This window comes from Lithobates pipiens, unplaced genomic scaffold (assembly GCF_037356315.1).
Source record: "Lithobates pipiens isolate NorthernLeopardFrog02 unplaced genomic scaffold, aLitPip1_a1.2 Scaffold_3, whole genome shotgun sequence".
Lineage (NCBI taxonomy): Eukaryota > Metazoa > Chordata > Amphibia > Anura > Ranidae > Lithobates > Lithobates pipiens.
In genome coordinates this window covers 266,887,753-266,908,403 of record NW_027507790.1, presented here as the reverse complement: position 1 = coordinate 266,908,403, position 20,651 = coordinate 266,887,753, and the positions used below count along the sequence as shown (strand labels likewise).

Genomic DNA, 20,651 nt, shown 5'->3' with positions numbered 1-20,651 from the left:
CTAATGTAATGGGAATGGGGACTCTAATGTAAGGGGCATGGGGACTCTAATGTAAGGGGGGTGGGGATTCTAATGTAAAGGGGATGGGGACTGTAATGTAAGGGGGATGGGGACTCTAATGTAAGGGGGATGGGGAATCTAATGTAAGGGGGATGGGGATTCTAATGTAATGGGGATGGGGAATCTAATGTAAGGGGGATGGGGAATCTAATGTAATGGGAATGGGGACTCTAATGTAAGGGGGGTGGGGATTCTAATGTAAAGGGGATGGGGACTGTAATGTAAGGGGGATGGGGACTCTAATGTAAGGGGGATGGGGATTCTAATGTAAGGGGGATGGGGATTCTAATGTAAGGGGGATGGGGACTGTAATGTAAGGGGGATGGGGACTGTAATGTAAGGGGGATGGGGACTCTAATGTAAGGGGGATGGGGAATCTAATGTAATGGGGATGGGGAATCTAATGTAAGGGGGGTGGGGATTCTAATGTAAGGGGGATGGGGACTGTAATGTAAGGGGGATGGGGATTCTAATGTAAGGGGGATGGGGAATCTAATGTAATGGGGATGGGGAATCTAATGTAATGGGGATGGGGAATCTAATGTAAGGGGGGTGGGGATTCTAATGTAAGGGGGATGGGGAATCTAATGTAAGGGGGATGGGGAATCTAATGTAATGGGGATGGGGAATCTAATGTAAGGGGGGTGGGGATTCTAATGTAAGGGGGATGGGGACTGTAATGTAAGGGGGATGGGGATTCTAATGTAAGGGGGATGGGGAATCTAAAGTAATGGGGATGGGGAATCTAATGTAATGGGGATGGGGAATCTAATGTAAGGGGGGTGGGGATTCTAATGTAAGGGGGATGGGGACTGTAATGTAAGGGGGATGGGGACTCTAATGTAAGGGGGATGGGGAATCTAATGTAATGGGGATGGGGAATCTAATGTAAGGGGGGTGGGGATTCTAATGTAAGGGGGATGGGGACTGTAATGTAAGGGGGATGGGGATTCTAATGTAAGGGGGATGGGGAATCTAATGTAATGGGGATGGGGAATCTAATGTAATGGGGATGGGGAATCTAATGTAAGGGGGGTGGGGATTCTAATGTAAGGGGGATGGGGACTGTAATGTAAGGGGGATGGGGACTCTAATGTAACGGAGGACTTTGATGGGGGCCATGCTTTAAGGGAGGGCTCTAAAATGAGGGGAATGTAGAAAGGGATCCTGATGTAGAGGGGGACTCGTTCATTTATTTTTCGGCCCCTGAACATTTGTGAAATATACAGTTTGGCCCTCATACTGAGAGGTTTGGGGACCCCTGGTCTGGAGGACCGGTACTGATGTCCTGTGCTATAGTCAGTGACAGAGAGACACGCCTCCTGACCCACCAATAGATTGGCAGCGACACCCAGCATCATTCTCAGACTCCTCCCCCAGCCCCCGGAGCTGGGGGGAGAAGAAGGGAGCTAGCGGCCACATGACTTCCATTAAAAACGAATAAAAATGGTAATTTTGGCCATTTCTGAGGATTTTTCTTCTGGCAGTAAGTTTAGGGAATGTAAGAAGATGATTCCTGGGCCCTTTTACACTAAGTCTGTCCAGATCCTTGAAGGGTCCCTGTGTATGGCGTCTGCCATCAGCCAGATGTGAACACTCCTGCGTTCATGTGAACTCTGTCCCAACAGGATCCTGGCAGTGTACACCCAGACCGGATCCTCCGCTTCCCGATGCCAGTTGGCCTGACAGCCAAGAAATGTTCCAATAAAAACTAACTTGAAAACAAAGGAACCTCTCTAGAGACTGTATGTATAGGAGGGGGGGGGGGGGGGGAGAGCTCCGGGGGCACTCCTTCCCGTAATAACCCCGAGCTGTGTACATGGGATTCCACAGGGGGAATGCTCCATGATGCTCAGTGCAGAGTACATCAGGGTGACCATCCCTGCAATTATATTCAGTGCAGCATATTGTGTGGATCCCTACCATAAAACCTTAAAGAGACGTTAAAGGTTCACAAAAACAAAAAATGTCATACTTACCTGCTCAGAGATTTTTGCACAGAGCAGCCCCCATCCTCCTCTTTTCGGGTCCCCCCCCCCCACCGGAGCTCCTGGCTTTTCCTCTTCAGCCAGTGCCCCCAAAAGCAAGCCACCTGCTCTGGAGGCACTGGTGCATGCTCGTTCCCGAGCCCTGCTCTATGCGTCTATAAGACACAGCCCCCACCCGTCCCCGCTCTCTCCTCTTTGGATCAATGGCTGTGATTGAATGGCTCCCTGATGCTGTCTCAGCCAATGAGGAAGGAGAGACCCAGGAGAAGCTCGGCTCTCATGCACATTGCTGGATCGAGAGGAAGCTCAGGTGAGCTGGCTCTGTGTCCCTGCTGTGGGTTGGCGGTGGTGGCCAGATTGGCGGCAGGATTCTATCGACTGCAGTGGGTGGAGATGGTGGCCTTGGTTTTGGAGGAGGACCAGGTGGCCTGGTCTCAGACACTTATGGTGGCCTTGGTTTTGGAGGAGGACCAGGTGGTCTGGCGGTCTCAGACACTTATGGTGGCCTTGGTTTTGGAGGAGGACCAGGTGGTCTGGCGGTGTCAGACGTTTATGGTGGCCTTGGTTTTGGAGGAGGACCAGGTGGCCTGGCGGTGTCAGATGTTTATGGTGGCCTTGGTTTTGGAGGAGGACCAGGTGGCCCGGCAGTGTCAGATGTTTATGGTGGCCTTGGTTTTGGAGGAGGACCAGGTAGCCCGGCGGTGTCAGATGTTTATGGTGGCCTTGGTTTTGGAGGAGGACCAGGTGGCCCGGCGGTGTCAGATGTTTATGGTGGCCTTGGTTTTGGAGGAGGACCAGGTGGCCCGGCGGTGTCAGATGTTTATGGTGGCCTTGGTTTTGGAGGAGGACCAGGTGGCCTGGCGGTGTCAGACGTTTATGGTGGCCTTGGTTTTGGAGGAGGACCAGGTGGCCCGGCGGTGTCGGATATTTATGGTGGCCTTGGTTTTGGAGGAGGACCAGGTGGCCCGGCGGTGTCAGACACTTATGGTGGCCTTGGTTTTGGAGGAGGACCAGGTGGTCTGGCGGTGTCAGACGTTTATGGTGGCCTTGGTTTTGGAGGAGGACCAGGTGGCCTGGCGGTGTCAGATGTTTATGGTGGCCTTGGTTTTGGAGGAGGACCAGGTGGCCCGGTGGTGTCAGATGTTTATGGTGGCCTTGGTTTTGGAGGAGGACCAGGTAGCCCGGCGGTGTCAGATGTTTATGGTGGCCTTGGTTTTGGAGGAGGACCAGGTGGCCCGGCGGTGTCAGATGTTTATGGTGGCCTTGGTTTTGGAGGAGGACCAGGTGGCCCGGCGGTGTCAGATGTTTATGGTGGCCTTGGTTTTGGAGGAGGACCAGGTGGCCTGGCGGTGTCAGACGTTTATGGTGGCCTTGGTTTTGGAGGAGGACCAGGTGGCCCGGCGGTGTCGGATATTTATGGTGGCCTTGGTTTTGGAGGAGGACCAGGTGGCCCGGCGGTGTCAGATGTTTATGGTGGCCTTGGTTTTGGAGGAGGACCAGGTGGCCTGGCCGTGTTAGATGTTTATGGTGGCCTTGGTTTTGGAGGAGGACCAGGTGGCCCGGCGGTGTCAGATATTTATGGTGTCCTTGGTTTTGGAGGAGGACCAGGTGGCCCGGCGGTGTCAGATGTTTATGGTGGCCTTGGTTTTGGAGGAGGACCAGGTGGCCTGGCGGTGTCAGACGTTTATGGTGGCCTTGGTTTTGGAGGAGGACCAGGTGGCCCGGCGGTGTCAGATGTTTATGGTGGCCTTGGTTTTGGAGGAGGACCAGGTGGCCCGGCGGTGTCAGATGTTTATGGTGGCCTTGGTTTTGGAGGAGGACCAGGTGGCCTGGTCTCAGACATTTATGGTGCCCCCCCCCCCCCCCGGTGCTGCAACTTCTAATGCACATTGTAAGAAGCTCACAGTGTGCAGTGAAATCAGTGTTCTTCACAGAACTCTCTAGCCATGGCAATGTAGGTAGCGGTCATACTCAGTATTGTGTATTGCTCCAGGAACAGGACCTCACACTCTCGTGTTTGCACTCTCCTGCTACGTATGGAATTTTCCACTATCCATTCTCCAACTGTATTTACCAACTTAAACTTTTGCACTTCTCACCCGGTTTGTACAAACAAGGCCTCCAAAACAATTCAATCTTCAGCCAGAAAGTGGACACCGGTCCACATGTGATCCCCTCCCCCCGTCACCCACTGGTGGGAATCCCAATATTTTGTTGACTTAAAAAAGTGGACTCATCATCATATACAATTTTTCTATTTTAAGTGCATGCATGGACTGAGATGTCAGAGCGTGTTCACAAATGTCTGACACAGAACAGCTCCACGTGTCCTTGAGTAAATACAATGTATCAATATGGTGTTTTATTGTATTTTCTATTTCTTTCATATGTAGATCAAAGGTGTGACCTGCATTTGACATCAGTAAAGCATACCTCCCAACTTTTTGAGATGGGAATGAGGGACACTTTTCAGCAAAAGTATACAGACATAGGACACACCCCTTGCCACGCCCCTTAAATGAGAATTGTACAAAAAAACAAAACAAGATTGGTTAAACCCACAAGTGCTTTTTTGTACCACTACTATTCCTTTATATTGGTTTTTGGAATTTACAAATGCAGCAATTTAGATATTGGATGAAAGGTTTAGCACTGGAAAACAACTTTTGATAGATAAAAAGTGCATTTTATATACATCTATATAGATCAGATCCCAAAATTAGGGACAAATGAGGAGGGATGAGGGACAGAGGGACATTTCTCCAAATCACGGACAGTTGGGCGCTATGGTTAAAGTAAAAAAAATATATATAAATGTATTAAACTATTAAATGCATTTGTTAAATATTTTGCTAATAACAACATATATTATAAAAATTAGATAGATAGATACACTATGTCCTCAAAAGTTGGGACACCTGCCTTTACACTCACATGGACTTTCATGGCATCCCAATCTTAGTCTGTAGGGTTCAATATTGAGTTGGCCCACCCTTTACAGCTATAACAGCTTCAACCCTTATGGGAAGGCTGTCCACAAGGTTTAGAAGTGTGTCTATAGAAATGTTCAAACCATTCTTCCAGAAGCGCGTTTGTGAGGTCAGGCACTGATGTTGGACAAATAGACCTGGCTCGCAGTCTCCACTCTAATTCACCCCAAAGGTGTTCTATCCGGTTGAGGTCAGGACTCTGTGCAGGTTCAAGTTCCTCCACCCAAAACTCGCTCATCCATGTTTTTATGGTCCTTGCTATGTGCACTGGTGTGCAGTCATGTTGGAACAGGAAGGGGCCATCCCCAAACTGTTACCACAATGTTGGGAGCATGAAATTGTCCAAAATGTCTTGGTATGCTGACACCTTAGGAGTTCCCTTCACTGGAACTAAGGGGCCAAGCCCAACCCCTGAAAAACAACCCCACACCATAATACCCCCTTCACCAAATGATTTGGACCAGTGCACAAAGCAAGGTTCATAAAGAGATGGATGCGCAAGTTTGGGGTGGAGGAAATTGACTGACCTACAGAAAGTCCTGACCTCAACCCGATAGGACACCTTTGGGATGAATTTGAGTGGAGACTGTGAGCCAGGCCTTCTTGTCCAAGATCAGTGCCCGACCTCACAAATGCACTTCTGGAAGAATGGTCAAACATTGAAACACTCCTAAACCTTGTGGACAGCCTTCCCAGAAGAGTGGAAGCTGTTATAGCTGCATAGGGTGGGCCAACTCAATATTGAACCCTACAGATTAAGACTGGGATGCCCTTAAAGTTCATGTGCACCTTTATAGGGATACAACAAGAATATAATATCCCTACAAAACAATTTTACAAATACTTGCAACTGAGACACACCTTAAATGTCCAAGCCTGGGCTTCTAAACTCATATTTTAGGGGAGGCTTTGATGGTGACAGATAAGAAGCAGGGCAGTCTTTAAGTCAGGGCAAAAGAGGCAGCTGCCCTGGGCCCTGTCATTGTTGTGGGGCCCAAAGCAGCTGCTTCATACTTGCCAACTATCCCAGTTTAAATTCCCTTGTCCCTTGAAGTTTTAGTCCCTTGCTGTGTCCCAATATCTCAGTGTGAAGTGCTGGTCCTAATGCTGCCCAGCTCTGCCCTATTGTTGTGTACAGATGACTCACCTGCAGACCCTGTGTTTACATGTAAATAACCGGCATTCATATGTAAATTGCTGCATCCGGCGGCATCAATCTGTAAATAAAGGCGGCATTCATATGTATATCATGCTCCCTGCAGTGAGGAGATGATGTGCTGTAACCTCTAGCAACTAATCAGTGAGCAGTATTACTGTACAGCAATCTCTAGCAACCAAACAACAAGCAGAAATCATGTGCTGTAACATCTTAACATCTAGCAAATAATCAGTGAGCCGTAATGTGTGCTGTAACCTCTAGTAACCAGTCAGTGAGCGGTAATGATGCACTGTAACCTCTGGCAACCAATTGCAATTGCTGCTTGATCTGATACAGTAAACTGATCTTAAGTCTAGCTGCTATTTATTGTATGTCTCAGAGCAGGTGGAGAGCGAAATTGTATAGGGGGGGGGGGGGGGGCAAGAAAACTTTGCCCAGGGTCCAATCAATATTAAAGACGGCCCCGATAAGAAGGGCATGATTTCTCGGGTCTATTCCATGTTCCATAGGGCATTGTAGAGGGCCTTGGATCTGCAGAGGGGGGTGGGAGAGAGCTGTAGGCAGTGGCAGGGGGTGGTTTTTGGGGCCATAGCCCCGAATCTAGGGCCCATAGCCCTGAGTCTCTGCAGGGGTCCCCAAGGGGAGGGGAGGCTCTCTGGGGACCCTGATTTAAGGGGAAGGCTCTCTGGGGACTCTGATTTAAGGGGAAGGCTCTCTGGGGACTCTTATTTAAGGGGGAAGCTCTCTGGGGATATACACACACAGGTGTATTAAATACATGTGTATGACCACCCAAGCGTATGACTTTCTTTACTACGCTGCTATGGGCTCTAGCCCCAGATCTTTTGTAGACCTAGCAAAGCCCTTGCCTGTAGGTAATATTGATGGAGGTATACGGGAAGCTTGTCTACCAGCTGCCCCTTTGGTGTCACTGTTGGCCACACAACAACGTTCTCATCTCTTTTTGCTCCACAGAGCAGATAGGACTCCCCTGCAGTTGTATAAATGGGGTTATAATCCTTTATGTCCAAAGTGCCAACCAGATCGTGTGTTTTGGTCTATAGATTTCATAGAAAATAAAAATAATTTTTGCAAGACCCCCCCCCAAAAGAAAATTGTAAGGATTACTTTGTTATTTCACGTGAGGAAAATTCTGAATGGATAGGCCCATAGTGAAAATGTAAAAAATTGTTGTGGGTCTGTAAGGATGTAAAAGGTTGAGGTCTAAAGCGGTTAAACTTTTGACTTCTGCAGGATTCTGCTCCTTGCACATCAGAACTTGATGTCATTAAATGAAGGGCAGCTGGGAAAGTGTAATAAAGATTTTCAATGCTCATTATAATTTATGAGCCCCAATGCACGTCGTTGTATAGAGTACAGACCGCCGTGAGTGTGCAGCAATTAGTGCGCAGTGTGTAAATATGATCTGGTCAGGGAAGCGGCTCCACACTTCATAAAACACATTTCTCCTCCGAAATCTACAGAACCCTCGTATTCCTAAACAGAATGTCTTGGGAATCTGGGCCACAGAGCTTGCACTCACTACATACCTTTAAAAAAAGGCCATGTCAACACCAGAATTTATTTTTTATTAGTGAGCAAACAAAACAACAAACAAGTGAGTCAGCTGTGGGGCTGTGAGCTATTAAATATGTTAGCAGCAGATAAACCTAATATCAGAACCACCCAGATCCTCTGTGTATACAGGGCTGGCCGCTGTCTTCTAATCAAACTTACAAGGTAAAATAAGGTGACTGTTAAAAAAAAAAAATTCACAAAAATGACCTCCAAGTAAACTGCTTGCTTACATTGAAGCTCAGTGGAACAGTGCCCCCTTATTACACTGGTGGTCGGGAAGATTCGCCTGTATATTGGTGATCAGAGAAATGCTCCTTTTCATCGTTGGTAAGTGGGAAAAGGCCCCCAATAAACCATTGATTAGTAGGAGAATGCCCCCCATTACATTGATGGTCAGTGGGAAGAATGTTCCTTACCTTAGTCATCAGTTGGAAAAATGCTCCCTACATTGGTGATCAGTGAGAAGAATGTTCCTTACATTGGTGATCAGTGAGAAGAATGTTCCTTACATTGGTGATCAGTGAGAAGAATGTTCCTTACATTGGTGATCAGTGAGAAGAATGTTCCTTACATTGGTGATCAGTGGGAAGAATGTTCCTTACATTGGTGATCAGTGAGAAGAATGTTCCTTGCATTAGTGATCAGTGAGAAGAATGCTCCTTACATTGGAGATCAGTGGGAAGAATGTTCCTTACATTGGTGCTCAGTGGGAAGAATGTTCCTTACATTGGTGATCAGTGAGAAGAATGTTCCTTACATTGGTGATCAGTGGGAAGAATGTTCCTTACATTGGTGATCAGTGAGAAGAATGCTCCTTACATTGGTGATCAGTGGGAAGAATGTTCCTTACATTGGAGATCAGTGGGAAGAATGTTCCTTACATTGGTGATCAGTGAGAAGAATGCTCCTTACATTGGTGATCAGTGGGAAGAATGTTCCTTACATTGGTGATCAGTGAGAAGAATGCTCCTTACATTGGTGATCAGTGAGAAGAATGTTCCTTACATTGGAGATCAGTGGGAAGAATGTTCCTTACATTGGTGCTCAGTGGGAAGAATGTTCCTTACATTGGTGATCAGTGGGAAGAATGTTCCTTACATTGGTGCTCAGTGGGAAGAATGTTCCTTACATTGGTGATCAGTGGGAAGAATGTTCCTTACATTGGTGATCAGTGAGAAGAATGCTCCTTACATTGAGGGTCAGTGGGAATAATGCTCCTTACGTTTGTGATAAGTTGAAAGAAAGCTCCTTACATTTAAAGGTCAGTGGAAATAATTCCCCTTACATTGCTGATCAGTTGGAAGAATGCTCCTTACATTGCTGTTCATTGGTCAGATACCTAAAAATATAATTGGTGCCGATGGTTACTTATTTGGAAGTCAGAAATAGTTTATTGCTCATGGAACCCCTGGCAACCTTTGGTAGAACCCTGATTGAGAAAGGCCGCTCTATGGTGTTTTAATCTTACCAAAAGCACATCTATTAGGGATATATATTTTTAAGTTTTTTTTTTTTAAACAAACAATTATTATTATTATTATTTTTTTATATTTTGGTCTGTTGTAGATTGAAAAACAAGTGTGTGCTATATTTTGGATTAGCCATTTAAATACCAGCAGACCCCAAATTTAAGTGGAACCTGGAAGCCATTTTGGATCAATATTCATTGCTTTAACTAAACCTAAACTATATCTCACAGTTTTTCTGAGACGCCCTTTAGAACTGAATTTTTTTAGACCAACAAAACACCTTCAACCCAAACCCCAAACACATTGCTACCCTTTCCTCACGTGGTAGACATATTTTTATGTGCTTTAGTTGCCAGCAATGAAAAGAAAATATTTGAATACGCTAATGCTTTCTCTAAAATAAATATACTGCCCAAAAACAACTTTTCATGGTGTCACCAGACACCAGCAATGGTCAAACATATAAAAAAAAAGAACTATAAAAAAATATAAAAGAAAATATTTGAATGTGCTTATGCTTGCTCTAAAATAAATGTACTACCTACTACCCAAAACAATCAAGTCAACCTTTCATGGTGTCACCAGACACCAGCAATGGTCGAAAATCTATTTTAAAAAAAACTATAACAGAAAATATTTTAATACACTAATGCTTGCTCTAAAATACATATACTGCCCAAAACAACCTTTCAGGGTTAACCAGCAATGATCAACAATATAAAAAATAAAATAAAATACAACCTTTAAGACCACATTTTTTAGACCAACAAAACACTTTCAACCCAGACCCCAAACACATTGCTATCCTTTCATTACGTGGTAGACATATTCTTATGTGCTTTAGATACCAGCAATGGTCAACATCAACAAAAAAGGAGTTCTACAAAAAATATAAAAGAAAATATTTTAATATGCTAATACTTGCTCTAAAATAAATATACTGCCCAAAAACAACTTTTCATGATGTCACCAGACACCAGCAATGGTCAAACATATAAGAAAAAAAACTATAAAAAATATAAAAGAAAATATTTAAAAACGCTTATGCTTGCTCTAAAATAAATGTACTACCCAAGACAATCAAGTCAACCTTTCATGGTGTCATCAGACACCAGCAATGGTCAAACATATATATATATATAAAAAAAAAAACTATGAAAAATATAAAAGAAAATATTTTAATACGCTTATGCTTGCTCTAAAATGAATGTACAATAAAGTAATGAAGAGAAATCACCTATGAGTAGATTCCCAAAGAACTCCCACCACATCCCAAGGAAAAAAATGTGGAGAAAGAATGCCCTTGGTGGAGAATCGGATTGTGCGGGTGGGAGTATGAGTAAGGGATTATCCCTTACTCATACTCCCACCCGCATAATCCCCCTCAAGGGCATACTTTCTCCCTAAAATAAATGTACTACCCAAAACAATCAAATCAACCTATCATTGCATCACCAGACACCAGCAATGGGTAAAAATATATTAAAAAAAATATATAAAAAATATAAAAGAAAATATTTCAATACACTAGTGCTTGCTCTAAAATAAATGTAATGCCCAAAATGACCAAATCAACCTTTTATGGTGTCACCAGACACCAGCAATGGTCAACAATATAACAAATAAAATAAAATACAACCTTTAGGACCAATTTTTTTTTTTTTTAGACCAACAAAACACCTTCAAACACATTGCTAACCTTTCATCACTTACCAGCAATGGTCAACGTCAACAATATAAGTAATAAAAAAATAAAGTAAATAAAACATTACAACATACGGATGCTACAAATGTATTGTCTACGTATCATATCATGGTTTGGTGTAAATAAGTGAAAAAAAAAACATTTGAATGGCACGGAACGTCAAAGCTTTGGCTTTAGACTGGGGTTCAGAAAACCAGAAACATGATTTTTACACAGGGTTAAAATGGACATATAATTAACTTTGCATTAGCAAAACACATTTTGGAGAAAAAAGTTCCCCCTTTCTCGCCATGATTAGAAAGGTGTTGTTCTTTAGCAACCTAGCCAATGTGGGTGTCTTTAGAGACAGGAGAGAGTCTGTTGTTTTTTTTAGATATGAAATAACATTATGAAGGATTGAACGACTTTTATTTGAGTGATCTTTAAGCCCTTGTACACGCGGTCAGAGATTCCGACGGAATGTGTCCGATCGGACCGTTTTGTCGGATATTCCAGCTGTGTGTGGTCTCCATCGGACTGTTTCTGTCAGAGTATCCGACGGACCAAGTTTTCCAACTTTCCAACAAAATGCTCCGATCGGACATACTCTGATCATGTGTAGAGAATTCCGATCGGACAAAGTGCCACGCATGCTCAGATCAAATTCCTGCACCAAAGCTATTGGCTACTAGCGTGAATGTAGTCCCGTCGTAACGAAATAACGTCATCACGTTCTGGACGATCGGATTATCCGACAACTTTGTCCGACCGTGTGTATGCAACAGTTTCGGACAAAATCCGTCGGACAAAATCCGATGGACAAAATCCGACGGATTTGGTTGTCGGAATCTCTGACCGTGTATACAAGGGCTTAAACAAAAACTTTGCCAGAAAAAATCCTTTTGTAATGCATTTTTTTTTTTGTTTTTTTATTGGCTTTTTGTCCTTATGTCCTCTTCAGATAATTTCTAGTATATAATAATTATGTGCATATGGATTTGCAAGCAGGTCGTGTCTCTTCTTGAACATCTCTAATAACAACTTCTCTTCTTCTTCTGCAGATGTTTGGCTGTGGCTCTGTGGCTCAGGTGGTCCTTAGTAAAGGCTCTCATGGTCAGTTCTTGACTGTTAATCTGGCTTTTGGTTTCGCTGTTATGCTGGGCATTCTGATTTGTGGACAAGTTTCAGGTAAGGTTGAACCCTTTTAAAATATGATGGGCAGGAATTGAGTACGTGCCATGAAATATTTCCATTAAAAGCAAATGAACTGAGCATGAATATAAAAAAATAATTAATAATTAGATTGTTTTATAATGTCACTTTTAATTTATAGGTGGACATTTGAACCCAGCTGTGACCTTTGCCCTGTGTTTAATGGCACGGGAACCATGGATCAAGTTTCCTGTATACACCTTGGCACAAACCCTAGGTGCCTTCCTTGGAGCAGGCATCGTTTATGGCTTGTATTATGGTAGGTACATTAAGCACGGTTTTTATTTTTTTTTAACAAAATGATTGTAGTTTTGGGCTGAAGCTCCATGTGGGACTGTTTCTCTGAATTTAAAGTGGTTGTAAACCCTTACAACACACTTTGACCTATAGGTAAGCCTAGATTAAGGCTTACCTGTAGGTCCAAGAAATATCTCCTAAACCTATACGGTTTAGGAGATATTTGCCCGAAGACAGGCACCGCTGTCTACGGCGCATGCGCCGTAGACAGCGGCGCACAGGCGCACTGAGCGTGGCATTTCCAAGAACGGAGCTGCCGTGCATGTCGGGTCCAGTACGCATGCGCGGGAGTGACATCTTTGAGGCTTCGCCGAATGACAGCGGCGGAGCTGCGAGACCCCACCGACAACATGGATGCGCCGGACTACAGGGGACAGCGGTGACATAACTGGCTCCTGTGTCAGGTAAGTGACACATAATGGACTACTATGCGATGCATAGTAGTCCATTATGCTTTACCTTTGCAGGGAATGAAAGAGGAAGTAAACTCATCAGGGTTTACTTCCTCTTTAATCATCATTGATCTTCAGAAAGTATCTTCATATATAATAGGACAGTGACAGTTCAAGGATTCAATATTTATTGTGTTATGATGCATATCAAAGTAGAGTAGGATGGTGTTCATTGTAGATCTAAACTAATTATGGGGGCCAAGCTGTAATTATTATTATTATTATTCAGGATTTATATAGTGCCAACAGTTTTCACAGCGCTTTACAATCTATAGGGAGACAATACAGTTCCAATACAATAAAATACAAGAGGGTTAAGAGGGCCCTGCTCATAAGAGCTTACAATCTAATAAGAGTAGGACAGTATTAGCTCCAGAGTACCAACATCAGGGCCTCTGGGTGTAGTTTCAACTACTGTCAATTGGCAATGTTGATTGAAGATAACAGGAGCCATGGGTCTTACTGTTCTACATTTGCTAGAATAGGATATTGGTGGTTCTGGTTCCTGGTCTCAATGATGAAGTCTTCCCTAGGGTGGGATGGTAATGGCTTTAGATCGGAGGTTCCTTGGGTCACAATGCTTTTAGAACCAATGCTGGTTCTAGATTATATAAGCCATGGTGTTCATGGCGTAAGTACAGTTAAAGCAGGGCTAAAATGGATCTAAAGCATTTGTCTCCAAACTGCAGCCCTTTGCTTGCCTTTATCCAGCCCTTAGGGCACTATTCCTCCCACTGATACAAGGTATTATACCTCCCACTGACACCAACAATCGGGCAATTATTTCTTTCCACTGACACCTTAGATGGAGCACTATTCATCCCACTGACACCATAGTTGGGCACTATTTTGTCCACTGACACCATTGATAGGGATTATTATTCTTACCACCAATACCAATGATGAGGCACCATTCCTCCCACTAATACTAATGATGGAGCACTACTACTCCCAGTAATACCAATGATAGGGCACTATTCCTCCCATGATACCAACGATGGAGTACTACCCCCCCACCCACTAATACCGACTATTGGGCACCATTACTCCGACTGAAATGAACAATGGAGAATCCTGGTCTAAAGAATAGAAACATGACATAGATCCATGCTATAGCTGCTCATAAATTAGTGAGTGGACATATGAGATCTTAGGACTATTGTAGCTCTAGAATGTAGAAGGAACAGTTATCACAGAGTCTTTCATATACAGTCATAAAGTTCTGGTCGTAGATGGATCCATAGAGTTGGAGTAATGGTTTCCATTTAGTCTGTGACAGTGTAGAGACCACTACCAGTTCAAATTTGTAGAAGCAATGATTTCCATGATGGACAACCAAGACAGTCCTTATCCTACAGTATAACTTGTTTTTAAAAAGGAGCTATGCCTATGAAAATATAAACCCTCTAGTTAAAGACAGTACTGATATTCAAGATAGATAAATGATGGCTTTCTAGACAAAATAAATCAGAGGAATGGACCTAATCTCAAAAACTGATGATTTTCTATGGTATAGCAAACTTCAAAAATATTAATTATGCCTAAGTAGTATCTTGAAAATTAAGCTTTTTTTTGTTTTACTTAAGTTTTTTTTATATGAATTTTCACATGTTTTACAATAAGTGCTTCATAAGGCATTGGTGATACAATATACAATATGGCAAGCAAGAAAGCATTGGTGAATACAATCTTTTATCTTCACAACCTCCCGAAATATAATCAGTGTACTACTTATGTCGGGGCCTGGATCTGAACCTGCAGCCTTGGCTGCGTCTGGTTGTATCTGTTCTTGCTGAGCCACTTGAGATGTTGGACAGCTTACCTTGGACAATCTTGCCTTGTACAAGGCAAGGTACAACCTTGAACTCTTTGCTCCTCCCATTAACTTCCTATTTAAGCCATGCCTTTGCACTTCCCATTTGCCAGATTATTGTACTCTCTCCAGCCAATATCTCACTCTTGTCGCCCCTGCTGCTGTCCTTATCTTCACTACTAATTGTTACTGAGCTTTTGCTTAGTCCTTGGCTATGCTTCTGCTTGATCCCAACCTGCAACCACTTGTTACCGACCTCTGGCTTGTTTACCGACTACACTTCTGCTTGATCCATACCTACAATATCTGCTATTGGACCCTGACTTGCTCACTTCATGGTGAGGCATTCCTGAGGACCTGGACCTGGTACTAACAGGCAGCAAAATCCATCATCAACATCAGGAGCTCTGGGGAACACCAGTTAGTTTTTAGAGCCTTGGATGAGCCTGAAACATCTGCCAGGGTGACCTGGTTGTGCACTTATTCAGCTGGTCAGTGGGAGCCTCTCTACTGCTATAGCTACTGGTCTCCATGCCTGACCCCTGATTGTGACACCTTGTGCCTAGGCAGTCCTGTTGTTTAGCCTCATGGCTGTATATCTGCAGGAGAGATCATCTAATGCAGTGGTCAGTGGTCACCAACCTTTCAAAGCTCAAGAATCACTAAAATCACAATTATGAATCCCACAGAACATGTTTTCGAGCTCTGCGCCTCCTCCCTCAGTCTGTAATCAGCACTGGCTTTGGAATTGCCCTCCTTCACCTCCCACTTTCTCCACTATTCCCAGCGCCTTCCTCTGAGTTCACAGGAGCTACCACGGAGGCATCAGGTATCAATGCGTGCTGACAGTATTGACTATCAGCACGCATTGAGAACAACATTAGAAACAACATTGGGTGGTATACATCCGCCACAATATTGATTTGGAGCAGAACCCATGGGGACCACCAAAATTTTCTCATGGACCATCAGTGGTCCACAGACCACTGGTTGATGACCACTGATCCAAGGTACTGCTGCTTCTGAGTGCTAGCCTAATCAAATTTGGAATGGGATTGGTATTGCATTACAGTATTGCCTGCTGTTCTCCTTGCTGGAGAAGAAGCCACACCTGGAACCTGCAGTGCAAGAATCTCACTGCTTCTGCTTCATCCATCACTTCCCCTGTAGCCTCTTGATATTTACCCCATCAGTGATCAGAGGGGGGCAGCTCTAAAATGAGGAAGCAAATCTTTGTGCCTCTACCAACATGTCCACCTCCACATAAAGACATAAAGCAGAACATGGCACAGTATGTCAGTAATGGGGACAACATTGGCAGCTGTTAAATCACTTGCAATACTGGTGAAGAGCCCTTTTTGAGCACAAGTTCCTAAGTTCAAGCCCACTGTAATGCCGCGTACACACGGTCAGACTTTCCCACAGGAAATGTGGGATGTGAGCTTGTTGGCTGAAAGTCCGACTGTGTGTATGCTCCATCGAACATTTGTTGTCACTCTTTACACCAACAAATGTTGGCTAGCAGGTTCTCAAATTTTCAGCCAACAAAACTTTGTTGTCGGACTTTCCGATCGTGTGTACATAAGTCTGTTGCACAAAAGTTCACGCATTCTCTGAATCAAGCAGAAGGAGCCCAAAGGGTGGCACACCGGCTATTATTGAACTTCCTTTTTATCGGCTCGTCGTAAGTCTTGTACGTCACCACGTTCATAATTGTTGGCCAATGTTTGTGTGACCGTGTGTGTGCAAGACAAGTTGGAGCCAACAACCTTTGACCAAAAAAATCCATTGTTTTGTTGTCGGAAAGTCCCGATCGTGTGTACGCCCCGATGCTTGATTCCGAGCATGCGTGAACTTTTGTGCGACGGACTTGTGTACACATGATCGGAAAGTCCGACAACAAAGTTTTGCTGGTGGAAAAATTGAGAACCTGCTAGCCAACATTTGTTGGAGGAAAGTCCAACAACAAATGTTCGATGGAGCATACACACGGTCGGACTTTCAGCCAACAAGCTCACATCCAACATTTCCCATCGGAAAGTACGACCGTGTGTACGCGGCATTACAGTGGGCTTGAACAAAGATTGGTTAAAGCTATTTTGCATTTGTTCAATATGAGGACAAACCACACTTCTGATTGCATATTATAACATTTATAGACCAATAAATGTTAAGCCCCATACACACTATCAGATTTTCTGCTGTTTTTTGTCCACTGGTTTACCAAAACCATGTAGTACAAGGGCCTGCCTGATTGCCTACAAATTGAAACTCCTAAGGTTTGACCTCATATTATATGGTTTTGGTAAATCTGAAGGAAAAAAAATCAGCAGAACATCTGATAGTGTGTATGGGGCTTTACAAAGTTGAAGTGACAAATTATGTTCTAAGCTTGCTACGTGTCTATCTCAGTTGGCTTTGTAACATTTTATAGGGATTTAAAACTAGATGGATAACTTCCTCTAACTCTAGAATACTTCCTTTTATATTTTTTATAATAACTTTTCTGAATGTGTAATATGTCAGGAGGGGCGGTTTTTTACGAGCAATTTTCCCATCATGAAAATCCAGGAAGACGACTTTACAAACTCCCCACAATTAGATAAGTGTAGAAGACTAATAAGAAGCTTACTAAAATTCAAACATGTAATTTAGGTTGTCAAGTGGACAGGATTCCACCCAAAAGGTGGGTATCGCTGAATGAAATATTAGATGGAACATAACAGGAAGGTATGACAAGAACTTTCTGATGGCATTTCGAAGCATCTTGTTTTTTTTGTCACGGGTCCCAATTGGATGTAAACCCTGTAAAACAGGTTACGCCAAAACTTCCAACAAATAGACTCACTTCAGTGCCTTCATTGCTTGGAAGTCAACCAAGATACTAACAGGACTTAATGGACATAAAGTACAAACAGCAGAAGAACAATATAAAAGATCGTATCATTGTTTCATGGTTGTGTCCTATAAGTTTGTGTTAACTCCACACTGTCTGGAAGACAAGAAAATCCATAATTCCTTCTATTATCTGATACTACCGTACCATTATTTGGATCAACCCCCGAACAATCCCAGATTAGCCTTTTAATTGCGGCTGTCTATATTTTTTTTTAAATGGCTTGGCGCCCTTTAAAACCACTTTCCTACCCGGCCATAGTAAAATGATGTCCTCTGGTTTGTGCAGTGATATCTGAATGATGCCTATAGCTACAGGCACCATTCAGATATCAATCTATCAATCTTTCCGGCCGGCGATTCTGTGCACGATAAGAGCGATCATAGCGGCAGTCCCGCCGCTTTATCGTTCTTATAGGCAACAGAAGGGGACATCCCCCACCTCCCGTCACCATCCGGTGCTTCTCCAGGCTCTCCTGTGCCATCGGGGGCCCGGAGAAAGAATTGCCCGCCGCCGGATGATGAACATAGAGATTTCCGGGGACCAGATGGTCACCTGTCATCGCTATGACCGTCGGAGGCCCCGGAAGTAGACAAAGCCGCGATCGCGGCTGTCAGCATGAGATCAGTGAAATTTTTTTTTTCCCGATCTCATGCTTTGCAGCCTGGAGGAGAGATGTGGGGTCTTATTGACCCCACATCTCTCCATAAAGAGGACCTGTCACATAGATTCCTATTACAAGGGATGTTTCCTTGTAATAGGAATAAAAGTGATCAAAAAAATAAAAAAAAAAGTAAAAAAAGTGTAAAAATAAAGAAAATTAAGTAAAAATAAATAAAAAATAAATAAATTTAAAATTTCCCTGTTTCCGGTAGCTCTTGCTCAGAAGCGAACCGCCCCTAAAACCACACATGTGAGGTATCTCCGCATGCATTAGAGTGCATGCAACAATTCTAGCACTAGACCTCCTCTGTAACTCTAAACTGGTAACCTGTAAAAAAATTTAAAGCTTTGCCTATGGAGATTTTTAAGTACCGAAGTTTGGCGCCATTCCCTGATTGTGCGCAATTTTAAAGCGTGACATGTTAGGTATCTATTTACTCGGCGTAACATCATCTTTCACATTCTATAAATAAAATGAGCTAACTTTACTGTTTTGTTATTTTTTAATTCATTTCCCAAAAAAAAAGGCATTCGAAAAATGATTGCGCAAATACTGTGTGAGATAAAAAGTTGCAATGACCGCCATTTTATTCCCTAGGGCAGTGATGGCGAACCTTGGCACCCCAGATGTTTTGGAACTACATTTCCCATGATGCTCTAGCACTCTGCAGTGTAGTGGAGCATCATGGGAAATGGTAGTTCCAAAACATCTGGGGTGCCAAGGTTCGCCATCACTGCCCTAGGGTGTCTGCGAGAAAAAAACATATATAATGTAATTATCTAGCAAAAGTAATTTTCTAGCAAAAAAAATTATGATTTTTACAAGAAGGAGAGAAGTGCCAGAATAGGCCTGGTATTGAAGTGGTTCCCACAATGCATTTAGCAAATAGGTTTGAGCACCTTTAGGAATTTTGAGTGTGTTCACAATGTGTGAAGTGTCTCCATACAGTACAGCGAGTAAACGTTGTCACCCTAATGCCCCATACACACGGTCGGAAATTCCGACGGAAAAAGTCCGATCGGATTATGTTGTCGGAAAAATCTGATCGCATGTTGGGCTCTATCGGACTTTTTCTGTCGGAATTTCCGACGGAAAAAGTTTGAGGGCTGGATCCAAAATTTTCCGACAACAAAATCCGATTGGACTTTTTCCAATCGTGTGTAGAGAATTCCGACGCACAAAGTGCCACGCATGCTCAGAAAAAATTTGGAGACGAACGCTATTGGCTACTGGCCTCTACGTAGTCCCGTCATACATTTTGTATGTCACCTCGTTCCGAACTATTAGATTTTCCGGCGACTTTGTGTGACCGTGTGTATGCAAGACAAGTTTCGGCCAAAATCAGTCAGAAAAAATCTGATGGATTTTGTGGTCGGAATGTCCGACCGTGTGTATGGGGCATAAGACAGGAAATTTGTTGCTTGCCGGTGTACTGTCGAATACTGTCCCCCGTCGGATGGTGTCCGCCTTGTACTGTGCTTGCGCACAGAGTGTAGTGGCCAGGAGTGCATGACGCACAGAGTGTGGGGGATCAGGAGTGCATAATGCACAGTGTGCAGGGGTCCGGACTGTGCCATGCCATGAGTCAGGAGTGCATAATGCACAGAGTGCAGGGGTCAGGACTGCATAACGCACATAGTGCAGAGGTCAGGCATAAGTAATGTACAGGGTGCAGGGGTCAGGACTATTTAAAGCACATGGTGCAGGGGTCAGGAGTAAGTAAACCACAGTGTGCAGGGGTCAGGACTGTGTGATGCACAGATTGGGAGGTCAGGAGTAAGTAATGCAGAGAGTGCAAGGGTTAGGACTGTAAAACGCACATAGCGCAGAGGTCAGGGGTAAGTAATGCAGAGAGTGTAGGGGTCAGGACTGCATAAAGCACATAGTGAAGTGGTCAGGAGTAGGTTTTGTACAGTGTGCAGTGCCAAGACTATGTAATGCACAGAATGCAGGGTTTAGACATAAGTAACATACAGTGTGCTGGGGTTAGGATTGCAAAACGTACTTGGTGCTGAGGTCAAAATTAAGTAATGTACAGGGTGCAGGGGTCAGGTCTATTTAAAGCACAGAGTGCAGGGGTTAGCAATAAGTAATGTAGAGTGTGCAAGGTTAAGGAGTAACACACTGTTATATGAGGCCAGGAGTAAGTAATGCAGGAGTCAGGACTGCATAATGCACATAGTGTACTGTAGAGGTTAGGAGGTAAGTAATGCAGAGGGTGCAGAGTTCAGGACTATGCAATGCACAAATTATGAGATCAGGAGTAAATAATGCAGAGAGTGCAGGAGTCAGGACTGCATAATTCGCATAGTGTACTGTAGAGGTTAGGAGTAAGTAATGCACAGGGTGCAGGGGTCAGGAGTAAGTAACATACAGAGTGCTGAGACCT

The 20,651-nt window shown here is 43.8% G+C and overlaps 1 protein-coding gene across 1 annotated transcript in view; it reads left to right on the top strand.

Annotated features, from left to right (window-relative positions):
• The window catches only part of LOC143941131 (aquaporin-3-like), a 63,805-nt gene that overhangs the window by 27,198 nt on the left and 15,956 nt on the right, over nucleotides 1–20,651 (top strand). Inside the window, exons 2-3 of the mRNA XM_077463117.1 lie at nucleotides 11,990–12,116; nucleotides 12,262–12,399. Coding sequence (XP_077319243.1) covers nucleotides 11,990–12,116; nucleotides 12,262–12,399 — 265 coding nt within the window. The remainder of the gene's footprint in view (nucleotides 1–11,989; nucleotides 12,117–12,261; nucleotides 12,400–20,651) is intronic.